Source organism: Stegostoma tigrinum, chromosome 18 (genome assembly GCF_030684315.1).
Source record: "Stegostoma tigrinum isolate sSteTig4 chromosome 18, sSteTig4.hap1, whole genome shotgun sequence".
NCBI lineage: Eukaryota > Metazoa > Chordata > Chondrichthyes > Orectolobiformes > Stegostomatidae > Stegostoma > Stegostoma tigrinum.
In genome coordinates this window covers 31,604,938-31,632,266 of record NC_081371.1, presented here as the reverse complement: position 1 = coordinate 31,632,266, position 27,329 = coordinate 31,604,938, and the positions used below count along the sequence as shown (strand labels likewise).

Genomic DNA, 27,329 nt, shown 5'->3' with positions numbered 1-27,329 from the left:
CGCTGTAGGGATCTATGATGACGATGACATCCATGCTGGCTGCTGCACGTATTCCACATTAATCCATGTGGCTATTAATCCCAATCTGAATTATTGGTTTTAGAAATTTCCCCCCTACTAAAGTTAAACTGATCAGTCAGTAATTGATTAGCTTACCTTTGCAAACTCTATGAACAGGGCAGTAATGTTTACAATTCTCCATCCTTTGTCACTGAATGGTGGGTGACTGAAAAATTATAGCCAGTGCCTTTGCAGTTTCCATTGTCGCATCCTTCAGTTTACATGTATACATCTCATCTGGTCCTGATCCTTGTCAATTCTTAAATGCCAGCACTTTATCTAGTGTCCCTTCTCATTATTGAACCTCTCTCTAGTGACTTGGTTTACTGCTGTGTCAGGATGGCCTGGGTGTAACACTTGCTTCCTTTGGTGAAGATAGATGCAAAATATTTGCTTCGTAAGACAGCTACGCTCCTTCCCCCTTGTGTAAATCTCCTCCTTGGTGACTAATTGCAATATCCGTCTTAACCCCTTTTTACTATTGATGTGCGTATTGAAGACTTTGAACTTTTCCTTCATCAATTGCTAGCCTTTTTCATAATCTTCCTTTGCTTCTCTTACTTTCACACCTTCTGAACAGTTTGTATTCATTTTGGCTTTCAGTTGTATCTGTACCTACCATCTGTCATGAGCACACTTTTTCTTCTTTATCTCAATTTCGATCTCTTCTTTTATCATTTAACTCTGGATTTGTTAGCCTCATCTTTCCCTTTTGAGGAAATGCACCTTGATTGTATCTAAACCACCTCTTCTTTGAAGGTAGCACATTGTTCAACTACAGTTTTTCCCAGATGTCAAGGTGTACAGCTGGATGAACACAGCAGGTCAAGCAGCATCAGAGGAGCAGGAAAACTGACATTTCAGGTCGAGGCCCTACGTCAGCTTTCCTGCTCCTCTGATGTTGTTTGGCCTGCTGTGTTCATCCAGTTCTACACCTTGTTATCTCGGATTCTTCAGCATCGGCAGTTCCTACTGTCTCTGTTACAGTTTTTCCCACCCCCCTTTAGCTCTGGTCTATCTGGCCTGGCTTTGTTCTTGCCTCATTGAGATCAGTTTAGTCAGTTAATTCCTCTTTGAATAGTCCTTCATTACTGTCATCTTAAACCTTACCATACAATGATCAATGACCCCTAAGTAATCCCCCAGTCCACCTCATTTCCACGAACCAATCTAGCAGCACTATCTGCATCTCTGGGTATGGGGAGGAAAAGCACTGCAGGTCAGGTAGCAACTGAAGAGCAGTTAAGTCGACGATTTGGGTAGCAGTGCTTCCTTTCCTGTTGGCCACGACACGTACGGTTATAGGAAATTCTACTGACTATAATCTAATATGACTTATGCCCTCAAGGCTTAGGAGCAGAAGGCGGCCCTTCAATCCATCAGATCTGTTCTGCAGTTCAATGAGATCATGGCCTTGACAGTCCTGAACTCCTGTGTCCTGCCTTTTCCCCATAAGCCTAGTTTCCGCTCCTGATGCAAACAAAATCATTAGCTCAGCCTTGAATATACTTGATGGTCCAGTCTTCTCATCCCTGTGTGATTAAAGAATTCCAACGAATCACTACCCTCACAGAAAATTCCTTCTCATCTTTTCTTGAAATAGGCAACCCCATATTCTGAGGTTATGCCTCTGGTCCTCTCCCACAAGGAGAAACAAACTTTCTATTTAGTCCACTTTTCCTTCAAAATGTTCAGTACCTCCATCTAACTAAAGTCCCTCAATTTAACTACTGTATAATGTTTGCATCTTTCTGTAATTTCTCTGCAGATTGTTCCTCTGTAATTCCACAGGTAGTTGACCTGTAGACTAGGATCTGCAATGGAATTGTACCCTCTTGTTCCTTACCTCTAACCAAACCAATTCTGTCCTTCAACCCTCTAAGGCATGTCCTTTCTCGAGCACTGTGGTGTTCTCCTTAACCAAGACTGCCACCCTCTTTCTTTCCTTTGTTTTCTAAACATCCTTTGATCAGGATTCTGGTCTTTCATTCAGCCAGGTTTCTGTTTTCACTACAACATCATTATTCTACATGACAGTCAGTGACTGTGACTCCCCAATCAAGTTTACTGTACTTTATGTACATACTGTGTAACAGTGATTTAGAATGTTCTAATTTCGCTTTGATTCAACGTATTAACTTTTTATTCTCTGTTCACATGCTATTTCTTTCCCTCAATATTTTGTGGCATTATTCTCAAATATTCTCTCTGGGTTCCCACACTGTTGTAGTTTTAGTTTTAAAGCAACTAACACTACCAAAATATCTCGCAAGGAACTCAGTTCCAGCTCTGCTCAGGTGCATTGCCTTGTATGAATTGGTTTTCAGTTTTGGATTGTTCATGTACCATCTCCCTCACAGCCTACCTGAAAATTAAATCTGTGCAGTCAAGCAACCATCTGTCTTATCCTTCTGTTTCTACACTCACTTGTGCATGGTACTGCGAGCTATTAGAAATTATTAATTTTAAGGTCCTGCTTGCTATTTCCTTTCTAGCTCCTAAATTCTGTCTGCAGGAGCCCCTTTCCTACCACTGTGAAACATGACTTCAGATTAATCACCAATCTCCACAGAATGTTCTGCAACCACAGAATGTCCTGTCATATTTTTGAACTGAGCACAGAGAGACAACCTACTACCCAGCAGTCATTTCTATGGCTGTGGCAACACCTCTACTTACCACTAATTAATGAACCCTCCACTGCAACTACTTTTTTACTCTTCTTGCCTCATATGTCTGGTGTACCTGAGATGCCTTAGACTGTTGCTGACTGCACTGTTCTGAAGAATCATTGCCCTCATCAGTCTCCCAAATGAAAAATGATTCTTGAGGAGGATCTCAGGGCTCCTGTACTGACTGGCTGGGTGTCATCCCTTCCTTATCTGCACACATGCCCTTATTCTGTGGTGAGACCACCCCACTGAATGTGCTGTCCAAGTTTGCTGATGCACCACAGTGATTGCATATATATTCTTCCAGGTCACATCAGTTGTCTGCAAAACTCCATGCCCCACAGAATAGGCATTCCCCATGGCCTGCCATAATTTAAACTTTTTAAAAAATATTTACATATAAATTGAAGATGAGAAATTAATGAATTTACATCTCCTGTGATGTCACTTTTTCGTACTCATGCAGCTTTACAGCTTTTGGCCTTCTGGAGACTGATAAGGATGGAAAGAAAAATTTACCCCCCTTGCATCCTCACTGAACTCCATTACTCACCAAATGTGCAATAATCTACTGTGCCCCACTGCACTATTGGCTGAAGAGACAAATCTGAGAAAGGCATTACCTTGTATGAATTGGTTTTCAGTGTTGTCACATGTTGACAATCTGCAGTGCCACTAATCGTCATGATGGATTGTGTTGGCCGGTTTTTCTTTGTCACTAGCTGGTGTCTCCCATATGTGATAATCTGTGTTTCAGCATTTCATGCCTTGCTTGCAGTCACCTTTTGAGGTAGAACTTTCAATACTTGCTGGTTCTTTGCCTCGAGTTATCTTGACTCGCAGAAAATTGAGTTATGCAATCATCTTTCATCCAGCGAATATGGTTGAGCCACCAAAGTTGCTCTAAATGGATATGCCATTAAGATGATACATTACCACGTGTAGCAGAATTTTAAAATTTAATTATTATGTAAAGTATCATATGAAATTATTTAAATAAATTCAGTAACCTAATCAAATTTTGAAAAAAATGAAGAAAATGGACTAAAGCAGCAACTAAATATTTGTTTCTGTAACTTAGGGTTCAATGTAATTGTTTTTATGTTTTTTACTCGTAGTCCTGATGGTCAGCCAACACTCCTCCCTCCTGAGCATGTGCAAGAACTAAACTTAAGGTCTACAGCCATATTAAGCTCCATCCAACGATTTTTTGCCTATCACATGATCGAGACTTACGGTTGTGACTATTCCACCAGCGGCTTTTCTTTTGACACTGTTCAATCCAAAGTAAAGGCATTTCTTGACTTGCGTACTTCAGATGGACCCAGACACGACACCTACATATTGTATTATAGTGGGCATTCTCACAGCTCTGGCGAATGGGCGTTAGCAGGTATGGTGTGTCGATTGTTGTGGATATTTTTAAATGATCTTCCTATCAATATTTTTTTTTAAATCTCTCCTTGTCTAAAATGTTCTTTAGCCTCTGATGCTGAGTTTATTACACTTTTAAACAAATGTTTGTGTTAATGATATAAATTCATATTTCTTAGTTATAATATTTCAATTCCAATAAGTTCAAGCACAGAAACTCTCTCAATACGCTCATTCTCCACAATAAGTAAACAAGGCATCTACAATCTGATAATGATTTTCTCTGGTGCAGTGCATGGATTTGAGATTTTAATGTCTTCCAATGTAATTTACAGTGTTCTAAAGTTAAAAATATTTATAGAAGAAGGCCATTTCACCCATCATGTTTGCACTGGCTATTCAAATGAGCATCATTATCTCGTTGCAATCTCGTGCTGTTTTTCTATACCCTTTAACACTATTTCAATCCAAATAATTAGCAAAGCTCTCTTGAATGCCTCAATTGAACCTGACTCCTCCACATTTCTGAGCAGTGTATTCCATACCCTAACTACTTATAATGTGAAAAGTTTTTTTCACACACCACCCTTGCTTCTTTTGGACATTACTTTTAATCTATGCCTTCTTGTTCTTGTTCTTGTTCCTTTTATGAACGAGAACATCTTCTCCCTATCTATACTATCCAATCCACCCTGATCTCAAATCTCCTCTTTAACACCTCTCTCTAAGTACAACAATCCTTCAATCAGTCCTAACAGTGATATTTGTTGTTCCTGGAACTGCTCTTAAAAATTGCTTCTGCATGTTCCAGTGCAGTCATTTTTTTCCTATAATGTGACACCCACAACTGAACACAAAATTCCACCTGAGGCCTAACAACTATTTTATACAGCAACAGCATCACCTCCTTGCTCTTATTGTCTATGCTCCTATTAATAAAACAGTGGACATTGTATGCCGTATTAACTGCTGTCCACCTGTCTTGCCACCTTCAATGATCTGTGTGTACATGCTCTTAAGTCTCACAGCTCCTATAGCCCCTTTAGAATTGTACCTTTTACGTTGTCTTTCAGTGCTTTTCCTGCTAAAGTACATCACCTCACAGATTCTTTGGTTACAAATGAGTATCATTGCAATCCGCCGACTCCACCAATTTGTCAATGTCCTTTTCGAGTTCCACACTGTCATTCTCCTCAGTTTACAATTGTACTATCTTCTTATCATCTGCAAGCTTTGGAATTGTCCCCGATACACCAAGATCCACATAACATATATATCCATTACCCTCAACTTCCTATCACTCGAGCAGTTTCTTTTAATCCATGTTGTCCTTTTATACCATAACCTATAATTTTCCTCAAGTCTTTTGTGTGGTACTGTCTCAAATGCCTTCTGGAAGTCTATGTATATCATATCTATAGTGTTACCCCATTCAGCCCTTCTGTTACATTTATAAAAAACACTCCAACATAAATTGAACACAACTTCCGCTTTAGAAATCCATGCTGATTCTTCCTAATCAACCCTGCTATTTCCATGTGACTACTAATCCCAAATAGTTGTTTCTAGAAGCTTTTTCCTCCACCAAAGTTAACCTGACTGGTCTGTAATTGTTGGGATTATCCTTGCAACCTTTCTTGAACAAGGCTGTAATATTTACCATTCTGTAGTCTGTTGGTTTAATCCTAACTGTATAAAAGACTTGCTTGCATGTTTTAAGAAAATAGTCAAATAATTTTTTTTTAGAGTTTTTGTTATTCATTCATGGAAATTTAGATGTCATGATCTGAGCAGGCCTTTATTCCACAACCCTGCTTGCCCTTGAAGGTGGTGGTGAGCTGCTGCCTTGAACCATTGCAGTCCACGTGCTATAGGTAGACTCATAATGCCCTTACGGAGGAAAGTCCGAATGGCAGTTTGAAGGGGAATTTGTAAATGATAGTGGTCTCACGCCAAATGTTTGTAAGTCTCTCAATACATCTTTGATTCAAAACTTGTAAGAATATTTGCTTTTATGTACGGTCCATGTTTCGAACGGTTGTTTTTGAGTCTGTTCGCAAGTTGGTTTATACGCAAGTCAGAACATGACCGTGCAAAGTAGCCAGTCTTAAGTACAAGTAAACACTTCATTGTTGGATCTTTTGATATAAATATGCCCCTATATAGGATTGTGTTTGTTAGTTGGATGTCTATAATTTGGACATCCCTGCATTGCAAACTATACGGTGAATATGCTTCCAGTTTTACACTTTGTATTATCAATGACTGGGGAAAGTGTCTACATAAAATGAAAATACAAAGTTCAGTTGCAAAATAGCAGAAACAATTATAATATCAGAGATAATGGGAACTGCAGATGCTGGAGAAGGGTCTAGGCCCGAAACGTCAGCTTTTGTGCTCCTGAGATGCTGCTTGGCCTGCTGTGTTCATCCAGCCTCACATTTTATTATCTTGAAACAATTATAATCACTGGGATTAACTACATGAATATTATGGTCTTTTCCAGTCCTGCATAACTTTCCTGAGTTCTGAGTTGCTGGCATCTTTTTTGAACTGACCAGATGCTACAATAATTGAACATACAAATGTAACAGTAAATCAAATTAATGGGCTTGATCATCCTTAGATGGACCCTTTTTTTAATTGAGGATGCAACATCTTTGGAAATCAATAATGCATAAACATCTATATTTAATGTAATGGGTCATCTAACTTGATGCGTTCCATACCACAATTGACAACTTTGGTCTACAATAAAGGTATTCACCTTTGCTTTCATGAGCCTGATTAGTACATGCCACAAAACTATATGGGCCACGTTTGGAGTAGATTTGCATTCCACGTGGCCTTCAGGCAGCTAGCCAGGTGAGTAAGACCCCAAATCAATTTTAAAATGCTGGAAAGCTGCTCTTGTACATGTGGAGCAGCCACAGAGGCCTTGTGCTGGCTTACAAGGGCCTCACCTGCAGAGTTCAGATTGGCTGATTTGACCACGCCTTGTCCTGCCAGGAGCTAATAGGCTTTACTATTACACACCATCTGCTTGCACTGATACTGTGTACTGTTCAGTGCTGAATTTAATTGGTATATACATAGGATTAAATATGTCACAGGTGGTATAGCATATGAATTCATTAAATACAAGTAAATTTAAACCAACATACTTAGAAGAACTATAGTTCCTTAACAGGTCGATTTAGTTTTGATGTCAATTCCTTTTAAATTTACAGGAAAGACTAAAATGTTTTAGATCACAGATGCTATCGTTCTGATTTCACTTTATGACTTCCACTATCATAGCTGCCAACACCTTCTCAATCATATTTTGTCAGTTCCGGCCTGGTAAAGGCAAATTTACAAATTAAAACCTTGACAACATAGTGGGAGAGCTCGATTTTTGGTTGTATAGTAGAGAGAAAGGGCCCCAACAAAGTGACTCATGAATTTCTATCAGTAATAACCTCAATGATTATCCCCTTTATTCTGATTTATTTTCATAAAGGCAACTTGTAACTTAAATATTAAAATTCCTAGTTCCTGGCACCTCATCAGCACAAAGTTCTTCTAGATCATTACACTACAGTTAATCAAGGAGTGAAACCTCTCTCACTGTTCTCATACTTACATGTCTCTGTTCCAACCTAAGCAGATGCAAACAAACTGTCAACACTTTCAATAACTCACCGAATCTCTCTGAATTAGAGTAACTTCCTTTGCAAGGAGCTGGCTAGCTTGTGCCCAAACACATTAGAAACCTTGAGATAGCAAGAACTGCAGATGCTGGAGTCAGAGATAACAGTGTCGAGCTGGAGGAACGCATCAGGCCAGGCAGCTATTTTTCTGAAGAAGTGTCCTGACCCGAAACGTCAACTTTCCTGCTCCTCTGATGCTGCCTGGCCTGCTGTGTTATCACAACGAAACCTTAGTAGCCAGTATGCTTTCTATTGAAATTTGAATCTCAATATGAAAGAACGTGGCCTGTTTTAACCCATTCCTATACAGACACCCTCACCAAGACTTTTTTCTGAATCTTCTCATTTTTTCAGTGAAAATCCTATTGGATATCTTTTCATACTGATGTAGTATTGGTGTTTATATTGTACAGTAAAATTAAAATAATTCAAAATATGAAGAAAATCCATTTAGGAAAATACAATATCAGATTGTTGGAAAAATTCCTTTAATTCAAAGTCCTTTTAGGAAAAGAAATATGACATCTTTATTTGGATTGGCTTGCAGGTGATTCTGGATCTGAACTTCTAACTGGCCTTTGAAAAGGCTGAGCAAAACACTCAGTTGGAAAAAAACAAAGAATAAAATTGAACAGAGGACTTGGCATTAGCCTGTGCGCTGAAAGCACAAACTGTATTCGATGCCCTAGTAACTCTGTAAAGTTCTCCTGACATCTGAGAAGCTTGAGTCAAATTTGGGAGACTGTCACACAATTGAGTCAAATGACAGTCATAATATTTTACAGCCAATGTTAGACTATGTTTCAGATGCCTGTTTGTCATCTATGCTAGAAAAAATCAGACCAGTTCATTGTTTCATATTGAAATTTAAAGTTTATTTTCTCAACGTAAGATCAATTGTTTCTAACTTCAATGATGAAAGAGTGCATGTTGCATAAAATAAATAAAATTGCAGCTATTTAAACTTGCCAATAAAATCTGCCTAGTGTCCAACCAATGAGGAAGTGTCAGTTGGGGCTGAGTGAATTTTTTTGAGTTTGTGATCTTGACCTTTATCGTCCACTAGCACATCCCTGCCTAACGCACAGAGTTAATGGGAGGGCAACTCATTTGTATTAGTAAGATGTTTGCCTCTCTAGTCTCTGAGAGGTTGAGGTTCCTAGGCTGTTACTTTTCTTAATCTCTCAAGTGGAATGTGAGCAACACTGGCAAGATTCAAATTTGTTGCACATCTCTAATTGCCTCTTTGCCCCTGCCTATGATTGTTTCTGAACGAGACTACCGGTTTGCTATTTTTGTAAGGACAGTTAAATTCTTCTGGAGCCCAGGCTGCTTAAACTGGCAATCTATAATGGGGTCCCAAATATGGTTTTGTGCTGCTTCACTAACAATTTAACTGCTGTTAATATGATATGAGGGCACGTGGAGCACGTGGAGGGAGAATTGCCATCTAAAGAAGTACCTGCTGTAACTCTCCTCTTCCTCTAATGTCAATTTCTTTATATGGATTGGTAGAAAATCCATCTATTGTAGAGGATGGATGAATCTTCCAGAACTAGCACGGACCTGGCCTGGTGTGGTGTCTGTCATTTTCCTGAACAGCTTGCCAGAGCCAAAACAAAAACCTCTGGTACTTTTGACCTCCTGATATTTCAAGTTGATAAGATAGAGATGTTGCCAAAAGATTTTCAGCAATATCTTGGTGTTTAGTACAAAAAGCAACATTTTTTACGGCAGTCATTTTTAGCCATTAGGAACTAAATACCATAGTTTTCTGCACTACAAAATAAAACCATTCAGTAAATTGCACTTAGCAATTTAAGTAATACAAGTAGAAATAATCACTAAAAGTTCTGAATAATCATCTAAATTTAAAGTAATAAAATATCCTGTGTTTATAAACCAGATGAGTTATCCTTGGGGCATCCCCAAGTGCTTCACAGTCAATGAGTGAATAACTAAGTGAGTTAGTTTAGTTGTATAAGGGATTAAAGTTGCTAATTTATGGACAGGAAAATCCCACAAACAGCAAAGATCCATTGATCAGTTTTTTGGGTGTTGAAACAAACAATAAATGGTGAGCAGGCTGACAACGCTATTATTCTTCATACTGCTCCATAAACTTAAACATCCCTTCAAATAAAATCAATCTGAACTTGGTTTAATCTCTTGCCCAAAAGAACAATACACTACTGGGCTGAAATATCAACTCGGATGATATACCAAAGGAAAGAGAACAAAATATTAGTGATATGAAGGAACCTAAAACCAAATTAATGACATTTGGTTTGCTAATTTAAAAGGGCAAAAAATGGTGTTGAAGAAAATAATAAGAACTAGGAATGGTTTGCATTTGGAAGTATGGTCGTGTAGTGATTATTTTACAGGCTGAATAATCCAGCGGCTTGATTTAATCATACAGAAAAATGACTCCAAATCCAAACATGTTAGATAAGGAATTCAAGCTTAATTAATTAGATAAAATGTGGAATAACTGCCTGCAATGTTGTCTGTGAAAATCACTGGATTGTTAAAACAAACAATGTCTATTAGGGGAGGAATCCTGTTTTCCTCCTGGTCAGCCTATATATGATTTTGGAGCCCCAAACAATGTTGTTGACTGTATTTTACCTTCTGAAATGGCTGAACAAGTCACCCTGACTCACGAGTTAAATTAGGAATAGGCTATAAATGCTGGCCTTGTCCTTCTCACATGAACAAATAGATTTTTAACAAAAAAGAAATTGTAAATTTTCCAAAGTATCATAGAATTCCCACAGTGTGGAAACAGGCCCTTCAGCCCAACAAGTCCACACTGCCCCTCCATAGAGCATCCCACCCTGATTCATTTCCTTATGTCTAACCCACCTGACCTAAACACCCCTGGACACATTGGGAAATTTAGCCTGACAGTCCACCTACCCTGCACATCTTTGGACTGTGGGAGGAAACCAGAGCACCTGGATGAAATTCATGCAGACACGGGGAGAATATGCAAACTCCACACAGATAGTCACCCGAGGGTAGAATTGAACCTGGGTCCGTGGTGCTGTGAGGCACAAGTGCTAATCACTGAGCCACCGTGCTAGCCAAAGTACTATACTTCAAGTATAGTTACTAAACATAGAACCAGCCAACCTGTTAACTGATGAACAAAAAAAACCAAAGAACTGCCGATGCTATAAATCAGAAACAAAAATAGAAATTGCTTGAGAAACATGAAATCTGACAGCATCAGTGGGTAAGAAAATATAGTTTTCTCCAGTTCTGAAGAAGGGTCACTGGGCCTGAAAAATTGACTCTGCTTTCTGTCCACAGATACTGCAAGACCCGCTGTGTTTTTCCAGAAATTTCTGTTTTTTGAGCTTGTTAACTGGAATTGTAGTTGCACAAAGATACAAGAACACCATTTTAAGGAGGTCACGCATAGAACTGAATGTCATTAATTGCAGTAAATGGAAAAGTAATTAATGCTTGTCTGGCTTAAGGAAAGCTTCATTTGTTTAAAACTGCAGATCACTTCCCAAAGTAAGTTTCCTTGTAAATATATTTTGGCTATAGGTTGCACAGTTCAATATTGACAGAATGCTAAATCTGCTAACAAAATGAAAACGAAGTGCCAGTAAACCAGTTCTGCCACATGTAATAAGCCTTGAACGTAATGGTGGTGGTAAAACCTAACCTTAAAAATGAATTTGCTTTTTCTGTTCTTGTCAGTGGAGGGTGTATCTAAGCAGAGATAGCAGGAACTGCAGGAATCTGAGATAAAAAGGTGTAGAGATGGATGAACACTGCAGGCCAAGCAGCATCAGAGGAGCAGGAAGGCTGACATTTCGGGCCTAGACCCCTCCCTTATTTTTCTGAGGAAAGGTCTGGGCCCAAAATGTCAGCCTTTCCGCTCCTCTGATGCTGCTGGGCCTGCTGCGTTCATCCAGCTCTACACCTTGTTATCTCGGTGTAACTAAACATTTTTTTTTATTTGTTCTTGGGTTATGCTATCACTGGCCTGGCCAGCATTTACAGTCATACAGTTGGCATCGAGACCAGCACTTCAGCCCAACTTGCCCATGCTGACGAGATATCAATTGACAATAGACAATAGGTGCTGGAGTAGACCATTTGGCCCTTTGAGCCAGCACCACCATTCATTATGATCATGGCTGATCATCCACAGTCAGTATCCTGTTCCTGCCTTATCCCCATAACCCTTGATTCCACTATTGTTAAGAGCTCTATCTATCTCTTTCTTGAAAGTATCCAGAGAGTTGGCCTCCAATGCCTTCTGGGGCAGAGCATTCCATCTATCCACCACTCTCTGGGTGAAGAAGTTTCTCCTCAACTCTGTTATAAATGGCCTACCCCTTATTTTTAAACTGTGTCCTCTGGTCCTGGACTCACCCATCAGCGGAAACATGCTTCCTGCCTCCACAGTGTCCAATCCCTTAATAATCTTATATGTCTCAATCAGATCCCCTCTCATCCTTCTAAACTCAAGTGTATACAAGCCCAGGAAAATAAAGTGTGAAGCTGGATGAACACAGCAGACCAAGCAGCATCTCAGGAGCACAAAAGCTGACGTTTCGGGCCTAGACCCTTCGGCAGAGAGGGGGATGGAGTGAGGATTCTGGACTAAATAGGGAGAGAGGGGGAGGCGGACCGAAGATGGAGAGAAAAGAAGATAGGTGGAGAGCAGAGTATAGGTGGGGAGGTAGGGAGGGAATAGGTCAGTCCAGGGAAGACGGACAGGTCAAGGAGGTGGGATGAGGTTAGTAGGTAGGAAATGGAGGTGCGGCTTGGGGTGGGAGGAAGGGATCGGTGAGAGGAAGAACAGGTTATGGAGGCAGAGACAGGCTGGGCTGGTTTTGGGATGCAGTGGGTGGAGGGGATGAGCTGGGCTGGTTGTTTGATGCTGTGGGGGGAGGGGACGAACTGGGCTGGTTTTGGGATGCGGTGGGGGGAAGGGGAGATTTCAGAAGCAGTTCATGCACTTCACCAACACCTTCCACCCCAACCTCAAGTTCACCTGGGCCATCTCCAACACATCCCTCACCTTCCTGGACCCCTCAGTCTCCATCTCAGGCAACCAGCTTGTAACATGTCCACTTCAAGCCCACCAACTCCCACAGCTACCGAGAATACACCTCCTCCCACCCACCCTCCTGCAAAAATTCCATCCCCTATTCCCAATTCCTCCACCTCTGCCGCATCTGCTCCCAGGATGAGGCATTCCACTCCCGCACATCCCAGATGTCCAAGTTCTTCAAGGACTGCAACTTGCCCCCCACAGTGGTCGAGAACGCCCTTGACTGCATCTCCCGCATTTCCCGCAACACATCCCTCCCACCCCGCCCCCGCCACAAACGTCCAAAGAGGATCCCGCTCGTCCTCACACACACCACCCCACCAAACTCCGGATACAACACATCATCCTCCGACACTTCCACCATCTACAGTCCGACCCCACCACCCAAGACATTTTTCCATCCCCACCCTTGTCTGCTTTCCGGAGTGACCGCTCTCTCCGTGACTCCCTTGTTCGCTCCACACTGCCCTCCAACCCCACCACACTCGGCACCTTACCCTGCAACCGAAGGAAGTGCTATACTTGCCCCCACACCACCTCCCTCACCCCTATCCCAGGCCCCAAGATGACTTTCCATATTAAGCAGAGGTTCACCTGCACATCTGCCAAAGTGGTATACTGTATCCATTGTACCCAGTGTGGCTTTCTCTACATTGGGGTAACCAAGCGGAGGTTTGGGGACTGCTTTGCAGAACATCTCCGCTCGGTTCGCAATAAACAACTGCACCTCCCAGTCGCAAACCATTTCCACTCCCCCTCCCATTCTTTAGATAACATGTCCATCATGGGCCTCCTGCAGTGCCACAATGATGCCACCTGAAGGCTGCAGGAACAGCAACTCATATTCCGCTTGGGAACCCTGCAGCCCAATGGTACCAATGTGGACTTCACCAGCTTCAAAATCTCCCCTTCCACCACCGCATCCCAAAACCAGCCCAGTTCGTCCTGTCCCCCCACAACATCACACAACCAGCTCAGCTCATCCCCTCCCCCCACTGCATCCCAAAACCAGCCCAGCCTGTCTCTTCCTCCCTAACCTGTTCTTCCTCTCACCCATCCCCTTCCTCCCACCCCAAGTCGCACCTCCATTTCCTACCTACTAACCTCATCCCACCTCCTTGACCTGTCCATCTTCCCTGGACTGACCTATCCCCTCCCTACCTCCCCACCTATACTCTCCACGTATCTTCTTTTCTCTCCATCTTTGGTCCGCTTCCCCCTCTCTCCCTATTTAGTCCAGAACCCTCATCCCATCCCCCTCCCTGATGAAGCGTCTAGGCCCGAAACGTCAGCTTTTGTGCTCCTAAGATGCTGTTTGGCCTGCTGTGTTCATCCAGCTTCACACTTTATTATCTTGGATTCTCCAGCGTCTGCAGTTCCCATTATCTCTGTATACAAGCCCAGTCGCTCCAATCTTTCAACATATGATAGTCCCGCCATTCCAGGAATTGACCTTGTGAACCTACGCTGCACTCCCTCAATAGCAAGAATGTGCTTCCTCAAATTGGGAGACCAAAACTGCACACAATACTCCAGGTGCGGTCTCACCAGGGCCCTGTACAGCTGCAGAAGGACCTCTTTGCTCCTATACTCAATTCCTCTTGTGATGAAGGCCAGCATGCCATTAGCTTTCTTCACTACCTGCAGTATCTGCATGCTTGCTTTCATTGACTGATGTACAAGAACACCTAGATCTGGCTGTGCTTCCCCTTTACCTGACTTGACTCCATTGAGATAGTAATCTGCCTTCCTGTTCTTATCACCAAAGTGTATAACCACACACACATCCTGAATTAATCTAGTCCCATTTGCCAGCATTCGGCCCATATCCTTCTAAACCCTTTCTGTTCCTGCACCCATCCAGATACCTTTTAAATGTTGTAATTGTACCATTCTCCACCACTTCCTCTGGCATCCCTTTATTTACACTTGACACTGTATTCCTTTACATTTGTGCTTAAGTCCACGTGACAATAAAATCTAGTTCTAGTTCTAATCTTACTTCCATCCCTAATTGCCTTTGAGAAGGTGGTAAACTGCATTTAAACCACTGCAGTTTATGGTTGGGTAGCTACACCCAAAGAGCTGTTGGGGAGAGAATTCCTCAGCTTTGACCCAACAATCGTAAAAGAGCTATTATGCCTGTGGTGTAGCCCAAATTAAGCAAAACAGCAATTGTTTTAACAAAAGCATTTGTGAGAGTTTATTTCACTTGTGCTGAAAACTACTCGTGTGCCTCAGTACTGTTGAATCCACCTGTTCATTAGATAGCCATGTCTTGGCCTCGGATTTTTCTCTTGCTCCCCTTGTAGCAGTATCATCTTCCAGTTGAGCACCTTTGGTTAATAGCCCAGCTGAAATCATCTGTAGAGTGCTGGATAAGCTTTTCTGTCATGCCATTCCATGGTAGAGTTGTTTTATGATACCGAATGAATGACATACCTCTAAACAGTATAATTCATAATTTGTTGCGATTACTTGGTTGATCTAGTTAATGTGTGATGGAACATTTTAAGAATACAGAGATAATTATAAAAGATGTTGTACCACACACAAATAGTTTCTGCAGTCCTTTCCATTTTATAGCCTTGGGGCATTATCCCAGTTTTAGTAAAGTGGGCTCGACAGAGTTGCTCAACTGCAGCTTTTATCTGAAGTAATTAAATACTTAGGGAGTTCGCCTTACTGTAATGTAACAGTTGCCATCTTTGTACATAATATTAGCTTCCCAGATGTGCTTAGAACATTAAATTCCTAGAGTATATGAAAGATGAGACCAAACTCATACATAAATAATAAGAATTTAACAAAATTATGGTTGATTCTAAATTGTAACCATATTTTTCTCAGTCTCAACAGGTTTGTTCGCATTTTGAATCTTTTTGAAAAATGAATTGAAATTTATTACTGTAATTGATTCCATTTTTTGTCAAGACTGAATGACAGCTAGTGTATTGTTTATAGTACCTGGGGAAAATGTGTTTTCTTGAAGCTTTGTTTAAACATTATATTTATTGTTTCTCATAGCATCAGCAGTAACCTTAATATATGTAAGGAAATTTTAATATTTTATAACAGTATTCATCAAAGTTTATCGTAATGTTTACAGATAAACAGTGAAAGATTACTTTGGTCTATTCAATAGCATGAACTTAAATTTGGAGTAAATAAAACTGACAGTATTGACAAACTGCCAGGATGATGTAAAGGTATCCATTAATACTGATGCATTTCTTTGCTTGATGCGTTATATCTTTTGGCCCCAGACAGTGAGGGAACATGTTAGTTGATTCAGCAGGGAGTTAAGAATGATGTCAGACAAACCTTTCTGTATCTTAAGCTTTGGCTTGTCATTTAATTTCCAGAGCTAAGCAATGCCTGAAGTAACTTGCTTCAGAAATGTTGTAGGACATTTCCAATCTGATAAACCAAAAAATGGTTACAATGTAATTCTTCTATTGTATCTGACTAAGCCCAGACATAAGCAACGACTTTAAGCATTGGATTGTACAGAGAAAAAAATGTAATTTTTAATTAATCTGTTGCTAGAAAATTAACTTACGTCAACCCTTTTGATCCGAGTTCTACAAGTTGTCAAATAGGGCTTTATGTGCAACATACATAATTTTGATGATTCACAATAAATATTATGGTTACCCAAGAAATAAGGGTACTTAGAGACCTTCAGATTCCAACTTCTTGTACCACTTCCTTTCACAAGATTGAATTACTTGTCTAATCTCTCAGTGTGGTGACAAGAAAGTCAACAAAGACAAATAAAATATCTTTCAACCTTCATCCTGCACTTTAGAAGCAAAGCAGCATAATCAGTTAAATCAGATCCCAGCAAAGAGCAAATTTAACAATTTCATTATTTTCAACTGAGGAACAAATCTACAATATATTCTAGGTAAAAAGAAAGCAAAACCCAATTTCTAATTGTATACATGTGTGGCTGGGATATTTTACAGTTGTATAACGTTCCTTTGTATCACATAATGCTTCTGCAAGACATAATGTTTTTAAGCGTGGCTGTTCCATCTTGTTATCTATCATGCTGACATACATTCCTAGAGTAATATAGCATCAAAGCAGAACCTTTGGCCTAAACTAGCCCATGCTGACCATGGTGCCCACGCACCTAGTTCCAATTGCCTGTATTTGGTACATTATCCCTCTAAATCTTTCTCATCCATGTACCTATCCAATTTTTTTTTAAATGTTGCTATTGTACCTGCCTCAACCACTTTCTCCAGCACCCCATTTCATATGCACACCACTCTCTGCATGAAGAAGTTGTCCCTCAGTTCCTTTTTAAATCTATCCTCTTTCACCTTAAACCTATGCCTTCTAGTTTTCAATTCCTCATTCCTAGCAAAAAGGTTTATATGCATTCATCCTATCTGTACCTGTCATGATTTTATATACCTCAATAAGGTTACCCCTCATTCTCTTATATTCTAAGGAATAAAGTCTTACCCTGGCAAACCTCTTCCTATAAGTCAGGCCTACTAATCCTGGCAACACCCTTGAAAATCGTCATTGCACACTCTCTAGTTTTACCATGTCTTTCTTGTAACATGGCGACCAAAAACTATGCACAATACTCCAAGTGCGGCCTCACTAATGACTTATACTACTGTAACATAATATCCCTGCTCCCACACTCACTACCTCGACTGATGAAGGCCAGCATGCTTAAACCCTTCTTCACCACCCTGTCCGGCTGTGATGCCGCTTTCAATGAACGATGTACTTATATTCCTGGGGCCCTCTGTTCCACAGCACTCCTCAGGACCTTATCATTTACTGTATAAGCCCTACCATGGTTTGACTTTCCAAAATGCAACACCTCACACTGATCTATATGGAATTGCATTTGCCAATCCTCAGCCCACTTCCCCATCTGATCAAGTTTCTTCTAATTTTTGATAGCTTTCTTCGCTATCGACGATACCTATTAATCACGTATCATCCACAAACTTACTAATCATGCCTTGTGCATTCACATCCAGATCATTTATGTAAGTAACAAATAACAACGGTCTCAACACCGATCCCTGTAGCACACACTAGTCAGAGGCCTCCAGTTTGAGGAACAGCCTTCAAACCATCACCGTCTGCTTCCTACCGTGCGACACAACTTTCATGACTGGTTTGTTGTACGCGTCCTTGTCAAAGGCCTTACTAAAGCCCATACAAGACAGCATCCACTATCCTACCGTCATTCATTTCTTGGTTATCCCTTCGGAAAACTCTAAAAGATTTGTCAGACTTGACTTCCTGTGCACAAATCCATGCTGACTATCCCTGATCAGAGCTTGACTATCCAAATGTCCTAACCTTGCATATCCCCTTTGTCCCTGCTAATGGGACACCATTAGCCAACTTCCAGTCTTCTGGAACTACTTCATTGCTAAAGATGAAGCAAAAATCTCTGCAAGGGCCTCTGCAATTTCTTCCCTCACCAGTGACAACATTCGAAGATGGACTTGGTCAGCCTCAGGGGATTTATCCACCTTAATGCACTTTAAGGCTGCAAACACCTCTTCTCTGATAATGTAAACACTGAGGAGAAATATTCATTAAAAGTCTACCCCCATCTCCTGTGGCTGCACACATAGATGGCCGTGCTGATCTTTAAGGGGGCTTATTTTTTCCCTAGCCACCCTTTTACTCTTAATATAGCTGTAAAACCTCTTGGAATTATCTTTAACCTTATCTGCCAGGTCAATCTCAGACCCTCTTTTTTTCTCTTCTGACTTCCGTCTTAACTGTGTTCCTACACTTTTTGTAATCATTTAGGGAATCACTTGAGCCCGATAGCTTAAACCCTTTGTGCCGCCTTCTTTTTTCCTCACCAGGGCCTCAACATCCATCATCAGCCAGGAATCCTTAAACCTGCCAACTTTTCCCTTCACCCTAACAGGGACATATTGCCCCTGGACTCTTGATATCACACTTTAAAAAGCCTTCCATTTGCCAGTCATTCCTTTTCCTTCAAATAAATTCACCCAATCAACCTCTGCAACATCAATTCGACCTCTGTTAAATCCTGCTTATTGGCTCCAAAATTGGCTGTGCTTCAGTTTAGCACCTTAACCTGTGGAACTGTCCCATCTTTCTCCATAATTATGATAAAACTGAGAGAGTTATGGTCACTGGATCCAAAGTGCTCTCTGTCTGACACTTCAGTCATTTGCCTGACCTCGTTTCCTAAGAGGAGGTCCAGTTTTGCACCTTCCTGAATAAGGCCCTCTACATTATTGATTTAGAAAACTTTCTTGGACACATTTGACAAATTCTACCCTGTCCTGGCCTTTTACACTCTGGGTGGCCCAGTCAATATAGGGAAAATTAAAATCTCCAACCAAAACTCCTCCATTATTCCTACAGGTATGTGCAATCTTTCTATACCTCTGCTCCTGTAGTACCCATTGGCTATTTGGGGGTCAATAATACAGCCCCAATAGAGTCACTACCCCTTCTGGTTTTTAAGTTCTAACCATATCACCTCATTTGATGACCCCTTAAGAATAGCCTGTCTGAGCACTGTTTTGTTATGGCCTTCCCTTATCATAAGGGCAACTCCTCTTCCTTGCTTACTTGTACTTCTGTTGTGCCTATAGCTTCTGTGTTTTGGAACATTGAGCTATCTGACCTGCCCTTCTCTTAGCCATATTGCTGTTGTGGCAATAATATCCCATTCCCCAGACCCAATCCATGCTCTGAGCTCATCTGCCTTACCAGCCAGGCCTCATGCGTTGAAATTAATGCACTTTAAACCAAAAGTCTTTTCCCTCTCTTTACAGTGCCTCTGACTATCCTGAATAGTAAACTTCCTCTGGATGGCTAATGTGTTTTTCCTTGACTTCTCAATGGCTCCTCTCTTATTCAGAGTCTCTTCCCCACCGCCCCCCCCCCGCCCCCCCCCCCCCCCCCCCCCCCGACCCCTGCTGAATGAGTTTAAACCTTCCTGGGTACCCTTCGCAAATCTCCCCACGAGGATATCAGACTCCCTCGGCAAGTGCAACCTGTCCGACTTTTGCAGACCACCTCTACCCCAGAAGCAATCCGAATGATCCAAGAACCGAAAACCCTGCCCCCTACACCAGCTCCTCAGCCATGTATTTGTTTGGCCTATCTTACTACTTCTCTCCTCACTGGCATGTGGCACTGAGTGTAATCCGAAGAGCCTACCCTTGAAGTCCTTTTTTTTAAAACTTATTAAACTTCTTAACTCCCTATATTTATTTTGCAGTACCCAATCCCTTTGTCTACAGATGTCATTTGTACTGATGTACACAGTGACCACCCCCCCCGGCAGAATGTTCTGTAACAGCTCAGAGACATCTTTGACCTGGCACCCAGGCCATAGAACCACCTGTCGGTCCCCCTCTCAACTGAGTCTGCTATGAGTATCACTTTGTCTGACTGTACTCCTTCCCTCTGAGCCGGTAACAGTGCCACTGACCTGACTGCTGCTGCTAGCCCCTGAAAGGTCATCCCCCATAACAGGACCCAAAGCTCTATCCCTGTTATTGAGGAGAAGGGCTACTTGGAAACTCTACACTATCTGCCTTCCTCCTTTGAGTCTTCTGGTGATCACTCAGCAACCTGCAGCCTGCAAATTAGAAGTGACCACTTCACTGTAGCTCTTATCAGTGATCTTCTCTGCACCCCAGATGATCCTGAGTGCATCCAGCTCCAGTTCCCTAACACAGTCTGTCAGGAGCTGCAGCCAGATGCACTTCTCTCAGCTGGAGCCAGCAGGGATACTGGAAGTCTCCCTAATCTCCCACATCCTGCAAGAGGAGCATGCCACTGCCCTAACTGCCAACCCCACTGCCTTCAGTCCAGAAAGTCGAGTGAAAGAGCCCTTACCTGCTCCCCTGCACAGACTACTCACTCCTAAGCCTCTCGCGCAGAAGCCTCAGCACTTCCAATCTAACACTGGCCCACCCTCTTAATGCTGCTCCCTTGTACACCTCACAGAGTCCCTTTTCTTTGGTTAGAGGAGGAGGGAGGGTGGAAAACACCAACATAGTGTTTCACGTTTAACCAACCTTGACGCCAGGTTCTCTGTGACCTGCTATACAGTTGTGATGACTGTGGCAGTTTCTCCCAGAATTGTGCCGTGATGACTCTCAGCCACCCTCTGCTACAACATGTTGAAATGTGAATTTGAACGATCAGTTCCTTTAAAATGCAGCTTCTGTATCTGTACCACTGTTGTAGGTTCTTTATCCTGAAGGTGAAGCTGCAACCTAACAGCATAGGTTCACAAACAAAATGCTGAATTCATAGTGTATTTTCTGTCTCAAATGTAAAATCACTAGTTCTGCAAATAACTGTGTCAAATACTTATTCCTGGGAGTTGCTCTTGACAGGGATTAATGATTATTGAGAGTTTCTGGGTGATGACCAACTTTCCTCCCTGACTGAAAGAAATTTCATATTTGTGGCACCCTTGAGAGAAGGAAAATCACATGATGCCACTATTTTTTTCTGTCTTCATCTGAGGTTTACTTATGGTATACAAGCATTTTGTTTTGCAATAGAACTTGTTAAAAGTTGTGGATAACTTGAATTTGGCTCGGTACTATAGGAATTGTTAATCTTGCATGGCAACCATCGCTACTCCACATTTGATTTGTCCAACTAATCCCATGTCTGCAATTATTCAGTTTAAATTCTGATTACTTCCTCTCTGCCCGTTGAACTTTTGTCCAGATTCTTTTAGATTATTGTGGTACAAGCAGAGCTACCTTGCTCAGTGTGTTATGGACCAAACCAAACACCCTCAAAATATATGAAGAAAGTAGCCTAAGACCCTAACGTTTTCTTATCTTAAAGGTAAGTATAAGGCATTACGTTCCAGATGCAATTCAGTTGGTCAAACTATCAATTTTAAGGAAAACAAATTTTATTTTTTCACAATAGTTAAAATCCAGACAAAATAAAAGAATTGGTTTAACTGTAATTCTTATCGAAATGCTTAACTATATAAATAAAAGTGTGTGTGTGTGTGTGTGTGTGTGTGTGTGTGTATATATTTATACACACAACTGATTAACTGTTCCAATGTAGTGACATTCCATAAACATACGCTTAGCAAAGGCAAGTTCAGTAAAATAGGTTGTCTCACATGCAATTCCAGCAGGAAGAAGAGACCTCTAGATGTTAGCTGTAACAGAGAGAGAAAGATCTTCCACATTCCAGCTTCAAGACCCCAGCAACTGCAGAAAGCTAAAGCTTAAAAATCCTGCTTTTGTGGGGTTTTGACCCCAAACATTCAGTGTGCTTTTATTGTTCCAACTTTATAAAAATCCACGGCCTTGACAAGCTGTTTACTTTATTGGCTTTGAGCAGACCATTCACATCTCTGTCTCAAGCTTCATAAAAGAAAAACCAGGACAAAATGCACCTCTTAAAGCTGCAGTATCAGCACAATGCTAACGCCCCAACCAAATGCAAGTCAGCTTACAGACCAGTCAGACCCTTTTCTCCAGTGGGATGAAATGCTGCCGTTTTTAAAAAATTTGTCATTCTTGTCCTGATGAGTGCAAGATATAAAGCTTAGGAAGCAAGATTTTGCCTTCATTAACCTCACCAAGGCATTAGAAAATATGAGTAGGAGTAGTCCATTTAAACTGCTGAAGAAAATTGACTGTGATACAAGTCTATGCTATGTGATTCCTTCTTTCAAGGACAAAGTGTGTACAAGGCCAGCTCTGATGGTGCAACATCAGAAATGGAATGATAGAAGTGTTGAAGTGAAGAATGAGGCCGGACCGATTAGATTTGCAGTGGGGTCAGACAGGGTTGTGTTATTGGCACCAACATCCTTTTGCAAATGTTTCAGAAAACATTTCTGAAGAACGGTCCCTACCCGAAACGTCAGCTTTCCTGTTCCTCTGATGCTGCCTGGCCTGCTGTGTTCTTCCACCTCCACGCTGAGTTATCTCTGACATCAGCATTGGCACTTCTTATCATCTCCCAATGAATATTGAGCCTTCTCGGTGCAGTCAATCTAGTAGATATTGCTATGCTAAATTGCAGCTTCTGAATCATATCACGTATTGTTTATCACAAAATTGATATCCACCAGATGAAAGGCTGTTGAAGAGAAGGACAAAATAAATATTTATTTTGTTTAGTCAAACTTGTCCTGGGCCAGAAGAATATTGTAAAGAAAACATTGTAAAAGCTATGTCAATAAGCATGTTCATTATGACAATGATATTTTTAACTTCCAAGTTATTTATAAATGTTTGTAAAATAAAATGGCACCAAAATCAATCCACAGGCTGTGCTAGCTATCAACTTATACTCTCCCATGCATCACCTTTCCTGTTGACTTTCCAGTTAATCTGTCTTGTGAATCAGTGTGTGTATGAAACATATCAATGACTTCTTATAATCTGAAACAAATACAGCTTGGACTTTATTTTGGGTTTGCCTCCCTGAGTGTGGGACACAGTAATAAACCACAATTGACACAAGACTATCAAAAAATGGCTGAGGATGAAACCTCAGCAGACAATGAGCTACGAACCTGTCTTCAGGCACAACACACATACTATCCCTGACCATGGTATACTTTATCAAATCCTTTGTGCCTCAGTTTGGAAAGCAATACTTTGTTCTGGTTCCCAGGTTCAAAAAAGCTATGAAATGTATTTGCAGAGAGGATGGGAACAGCAGATGCTGGAGAATCCAAGATAACAAAGTGTGGGGCTGGGTGAACATCGCAGGCGAAGCAGCATCTTTGGACCACAAAAGCTGATGTTTTGGGCCTAGACCCTTCAACAACTGATGAAGGGTCTAGGCCCAAGACATCAGCTTTTGTGCTCATAAGATGCTGCTTGGCCTGCTATGTTCATCCAGCCCCACACTTTGTTATCTTGAAATGTGTGATTCGTGTGTAAGCTTGATTAATAAGTGATGTTAATTCCTCAACTAAACTGATGAATGCAAAGATCTCTAAGAAGTCTGGGACTTTTTTTTAGGTGATAGGGAGGATTTGTTTTACCAAAAGCATCAATTTCTTTCTCTTTCTGAAATGCTGAACTTTTTCACTGAGTTCTAGACCCCACATATCAGAGAAGTTTAAATTTTTGGGCTGCATTTTACATGAACAGACTGTGAACTGCTGACTTAACCAGAATATGTTGCCACAAAGCTGGAATTTTAAGACATTTCCTCAAAAATAAGTAAAATATTGGTGCATTATTGCAAATAAGTCGTCAACTTGTCACACATATACATCTGTTCACTGATAGATCTGCTCGTGTTTTAGTAAAATCTGAGTCTAAAAAGTATTACGGATATCTGCAAATGAATATCTACCTGAAGTTCACCACATGACTATTGCAGACTTGTATTGTTAGCCTCCCAAAACTTTACTGCAACTCTGATATATTTTAGATATGTTATTTATGTCAAACATTAGGGCCTACTCCCTACAACCTGATGTCAGGTATAAAATCACAGGATAAAATTCAGTGATTGAAATTCATTATTAAGTGAAGCATGTCCCATGGATACCTGTAACAATAAATGAAACAGCTGTAGCCTGTTAGCGAAGAATTATACTTTCCGTTTATGTGGCGATGCTGGTGTTGGACCGTGATGCCAGTGCTGCTGCTTTGTCAGGTGAAGTGACTTCTGATTTTGACCTTCTATTTGAATTACTGTTTGCGTGTAAAATATCATACCTTGTGTTACATTAAATAACGTATCCAAATAAGCAGGAATAGTTGAACCTGATGTTTCGGAATAGGTAACTTACAATTCTGATTGTTTTTCTCAGGAGGAGAAACTTTGAGATTGGAGACAATTGTGGAGTGGTGGAAAGAGAAGAATGCTGACTTCTGCTCTCGCCTGATAATTGTTTTAGACTCTGAGAATGCACTTCCATGGATAAAAGATGTAAGAAGACTCAGTGAAACTTACATTGCTGTGCAAGGTGCAAAACTGGCCAAAGAAGTCAATATTGAAGAGGCAGATCCTCCTCAACTAGGTGACTTTACTAAAGACTGGGTGGAATATAACTGCAACCTAGACAACAACATTAGCTGGTCAGATAAAGGAAGAACAATAATGGCTCATTATGGTATATCAAAATCATGGAGTGATTACACCCTTCACTTACCAACAGGAAATGATGTTGCCAAGCATTGGATGATTTACTTCCCTCGTATTACTTACCCTCTGATTCACTTGGCAGACTGGTGTGGGAGGTTGAACCTGTTCTGGATGTGTAATGTTTGCTTTAGATGTTTCAAAAGGTTGAAGATGAGGTGGTTCCCACCCACAGTCCTGGATACGGGACAAGGGTTCAAACTTGTGAAGTCATGACAATGTCTTTACATGTCAAATACTTAGGACATTGTATTGCACTTACAGGAATCCTTCCAAAGATTTTGGTGTAACTATCTGTATGAAGGTTAATGGGCTACAGTTGCTGAAAAGTTACTGATTTATCCCAAGCTTGCATTTCTTAAACTCAACAGATTTCAGGGTTCGTCAGGGCTTAATACCATTTTTTTTAAGCTGTATATATGTGTTGTTACATACTGCAATATTTCTTATGTGGTTTCACAAAGTATACACAGGCAATTACTGCAATGAGATGGTGACCAGTACAGCTCTCTAGTGCACAGAGTTCAAACTGACAAGTGTAACAAATATTTTGACGCAAATTAAAATGGAAAATAATGCATATTAGTTAAAATATTACCACCAGAGCAGAGAAAGGGAATGTGGCAACCAAATGTTGAGCATACTAAACAATGGAGCTTTGTTTTCAGAAAACATACTTTTTGAAAGTTTTATTTTTAAAATAAATGTTCAAAAGCCTAGACTGCAGAATATTCCTTAAATTTGATAGTCCAATTTAATATTGTTACTTGCTCTTAATTGACTTTCTTTATACAGTATCATCACACCTAAGACAAACTTGAGGATTGTAGTAGTGTTTATACAAGATCAAAGCAAGCTATGACATATCATCAACCTTAATTGCCCCAGTGAAAATTACTTCAACCTTTGGTTCATCTGTTGAAAGGTTTGTTGATATTCTAAAACTTTGCTACTTTAATACTTAGATACATTCTTCACCAATGATATTGGCCTTTTGTTTAAGATGAGGGTGGATTTTGTTTCTGCCAAATTATGCTGTTCAACAAAGCAATCCATTTAGTAGTTGTGAGCCAAGTTAAATTGTTACTATTCAGTTTAAGGAGATCTATGCTAAACTTAGGCTTTTAACTAAGGAATTGAAGAAAATCCCACCAGTTGCCAGAATTTCCTCATCTGCCACAATCGTAATTGTGAAGGTTTCATAATTCATATGCAATGATACATGGTTGTTACTGAGTTCGATATGAGAACGTTTTGTTGCGCATCACATGGATTGCAAATGAAAATGGAGGCATTCATTTAAAGCCACCTGCTGTGTGTATCGTTTGTACAAACTGTCAAAATAAATTTTATTTCTAGTAATTTTCTAAAATCTTTCTAATTGCACTTATTTGCATGTAATAAGTCAAAACGATGCATCTTTGCATTATATATTTTCTGTTGTGATGAATTGATTTTGGTTCTATCTCATCCTATATTATTTTGACATTTTCCTTGTTCGCATGCACATTATTTTATGGTTTAAGAATTTATTTTTGTTATGTAGATGCGGTTTTGTTATCATATTTTAATGTTTTGTTCTATAATTCCGTATAAAATCAATCAATAAACACCATATTTGCTTCACTTTTGCTGTAAAGATCCAATAACTTTAAGTTATCCATTTTATTTATGGATCTGCTTATAGCTCCTTAAACTACTATACATGATCTGTGATTACAGTTTTGCTTTAATGCACTAATTTAGAGCTTGCTTTGCAGTACCAAAGGATTAGATCCAGAGAAAAGGAATGGAATGTAACATCTGAACAATGAAGTTGTTTATTTCATTGTGTCGTATTTTAAATGACAACAATTATTTTTAAGATTTTAATAATGTTCATTCTCTTCTGTGTGGGTAATTGAATTTGTCAATTTTTGTCAAATCACATGCACGAGGCACGATGGGCTGTTGTAAAACTGCTAATTAACTTTTTTCCCCCATCAGTTCTTTCTTGAAATTGATGCTGTAATTGCCAGTGTACATCTGAACTGCAGGGGTCACAAGATCATAAACTGATTCAATTTACAGTCATGTTCTGACTGCCATTCTTCCAAAACCCACAGAGACAAAGTGAAGCAGTACCATTTCCTTACTCTACCATAGATTTAGTTTTTGTTTTGGTAAAAATCTGTTCACATTTCCACATTGTATGTAATCAGAGGAAACAATCTCCAGATATTTTGACCATGTGTTAGTCACTTGGATTAATATGTCAATTATATTTTTCTGGAAGGAAATATTTAATTGTAACAGTTCTGT

At 40.4% G+C, this 27,329-nt stretch overlaps 1 protein-coding gene across 3 annotated transcripts in view; it reads left to right on the top strand.

Annotated features, from left to right (window-relative positions):
* tmem168b (transmembrane protein 168b) overlaps positions 1-26,574 on the top strand; it is a 46,343-nt gene extending 19,769 nt beyond the window's left edge. For all 3 annotated transcript variants that reach the window (XM_048549007.2, XM_048549006.2, XM_048549008.2), the window contains 2 exons: positions 3,851-4,125; positions 24,697-26,574. In XM_048549007.2, coding sequence (XP_048404964.2) covers positions 3,851-4,125; positions 24,697-25,244 — 823 coding nt within the window. In that variant the 3' untranslated portion in view covers positions 25,245-26,574. The remainder of the gene's footprint in view (positions 1-3,850; positions 4,126-24,696) is intronic.
* Positions 26,575-27,329: the final 755 nt, after the last annotated feature.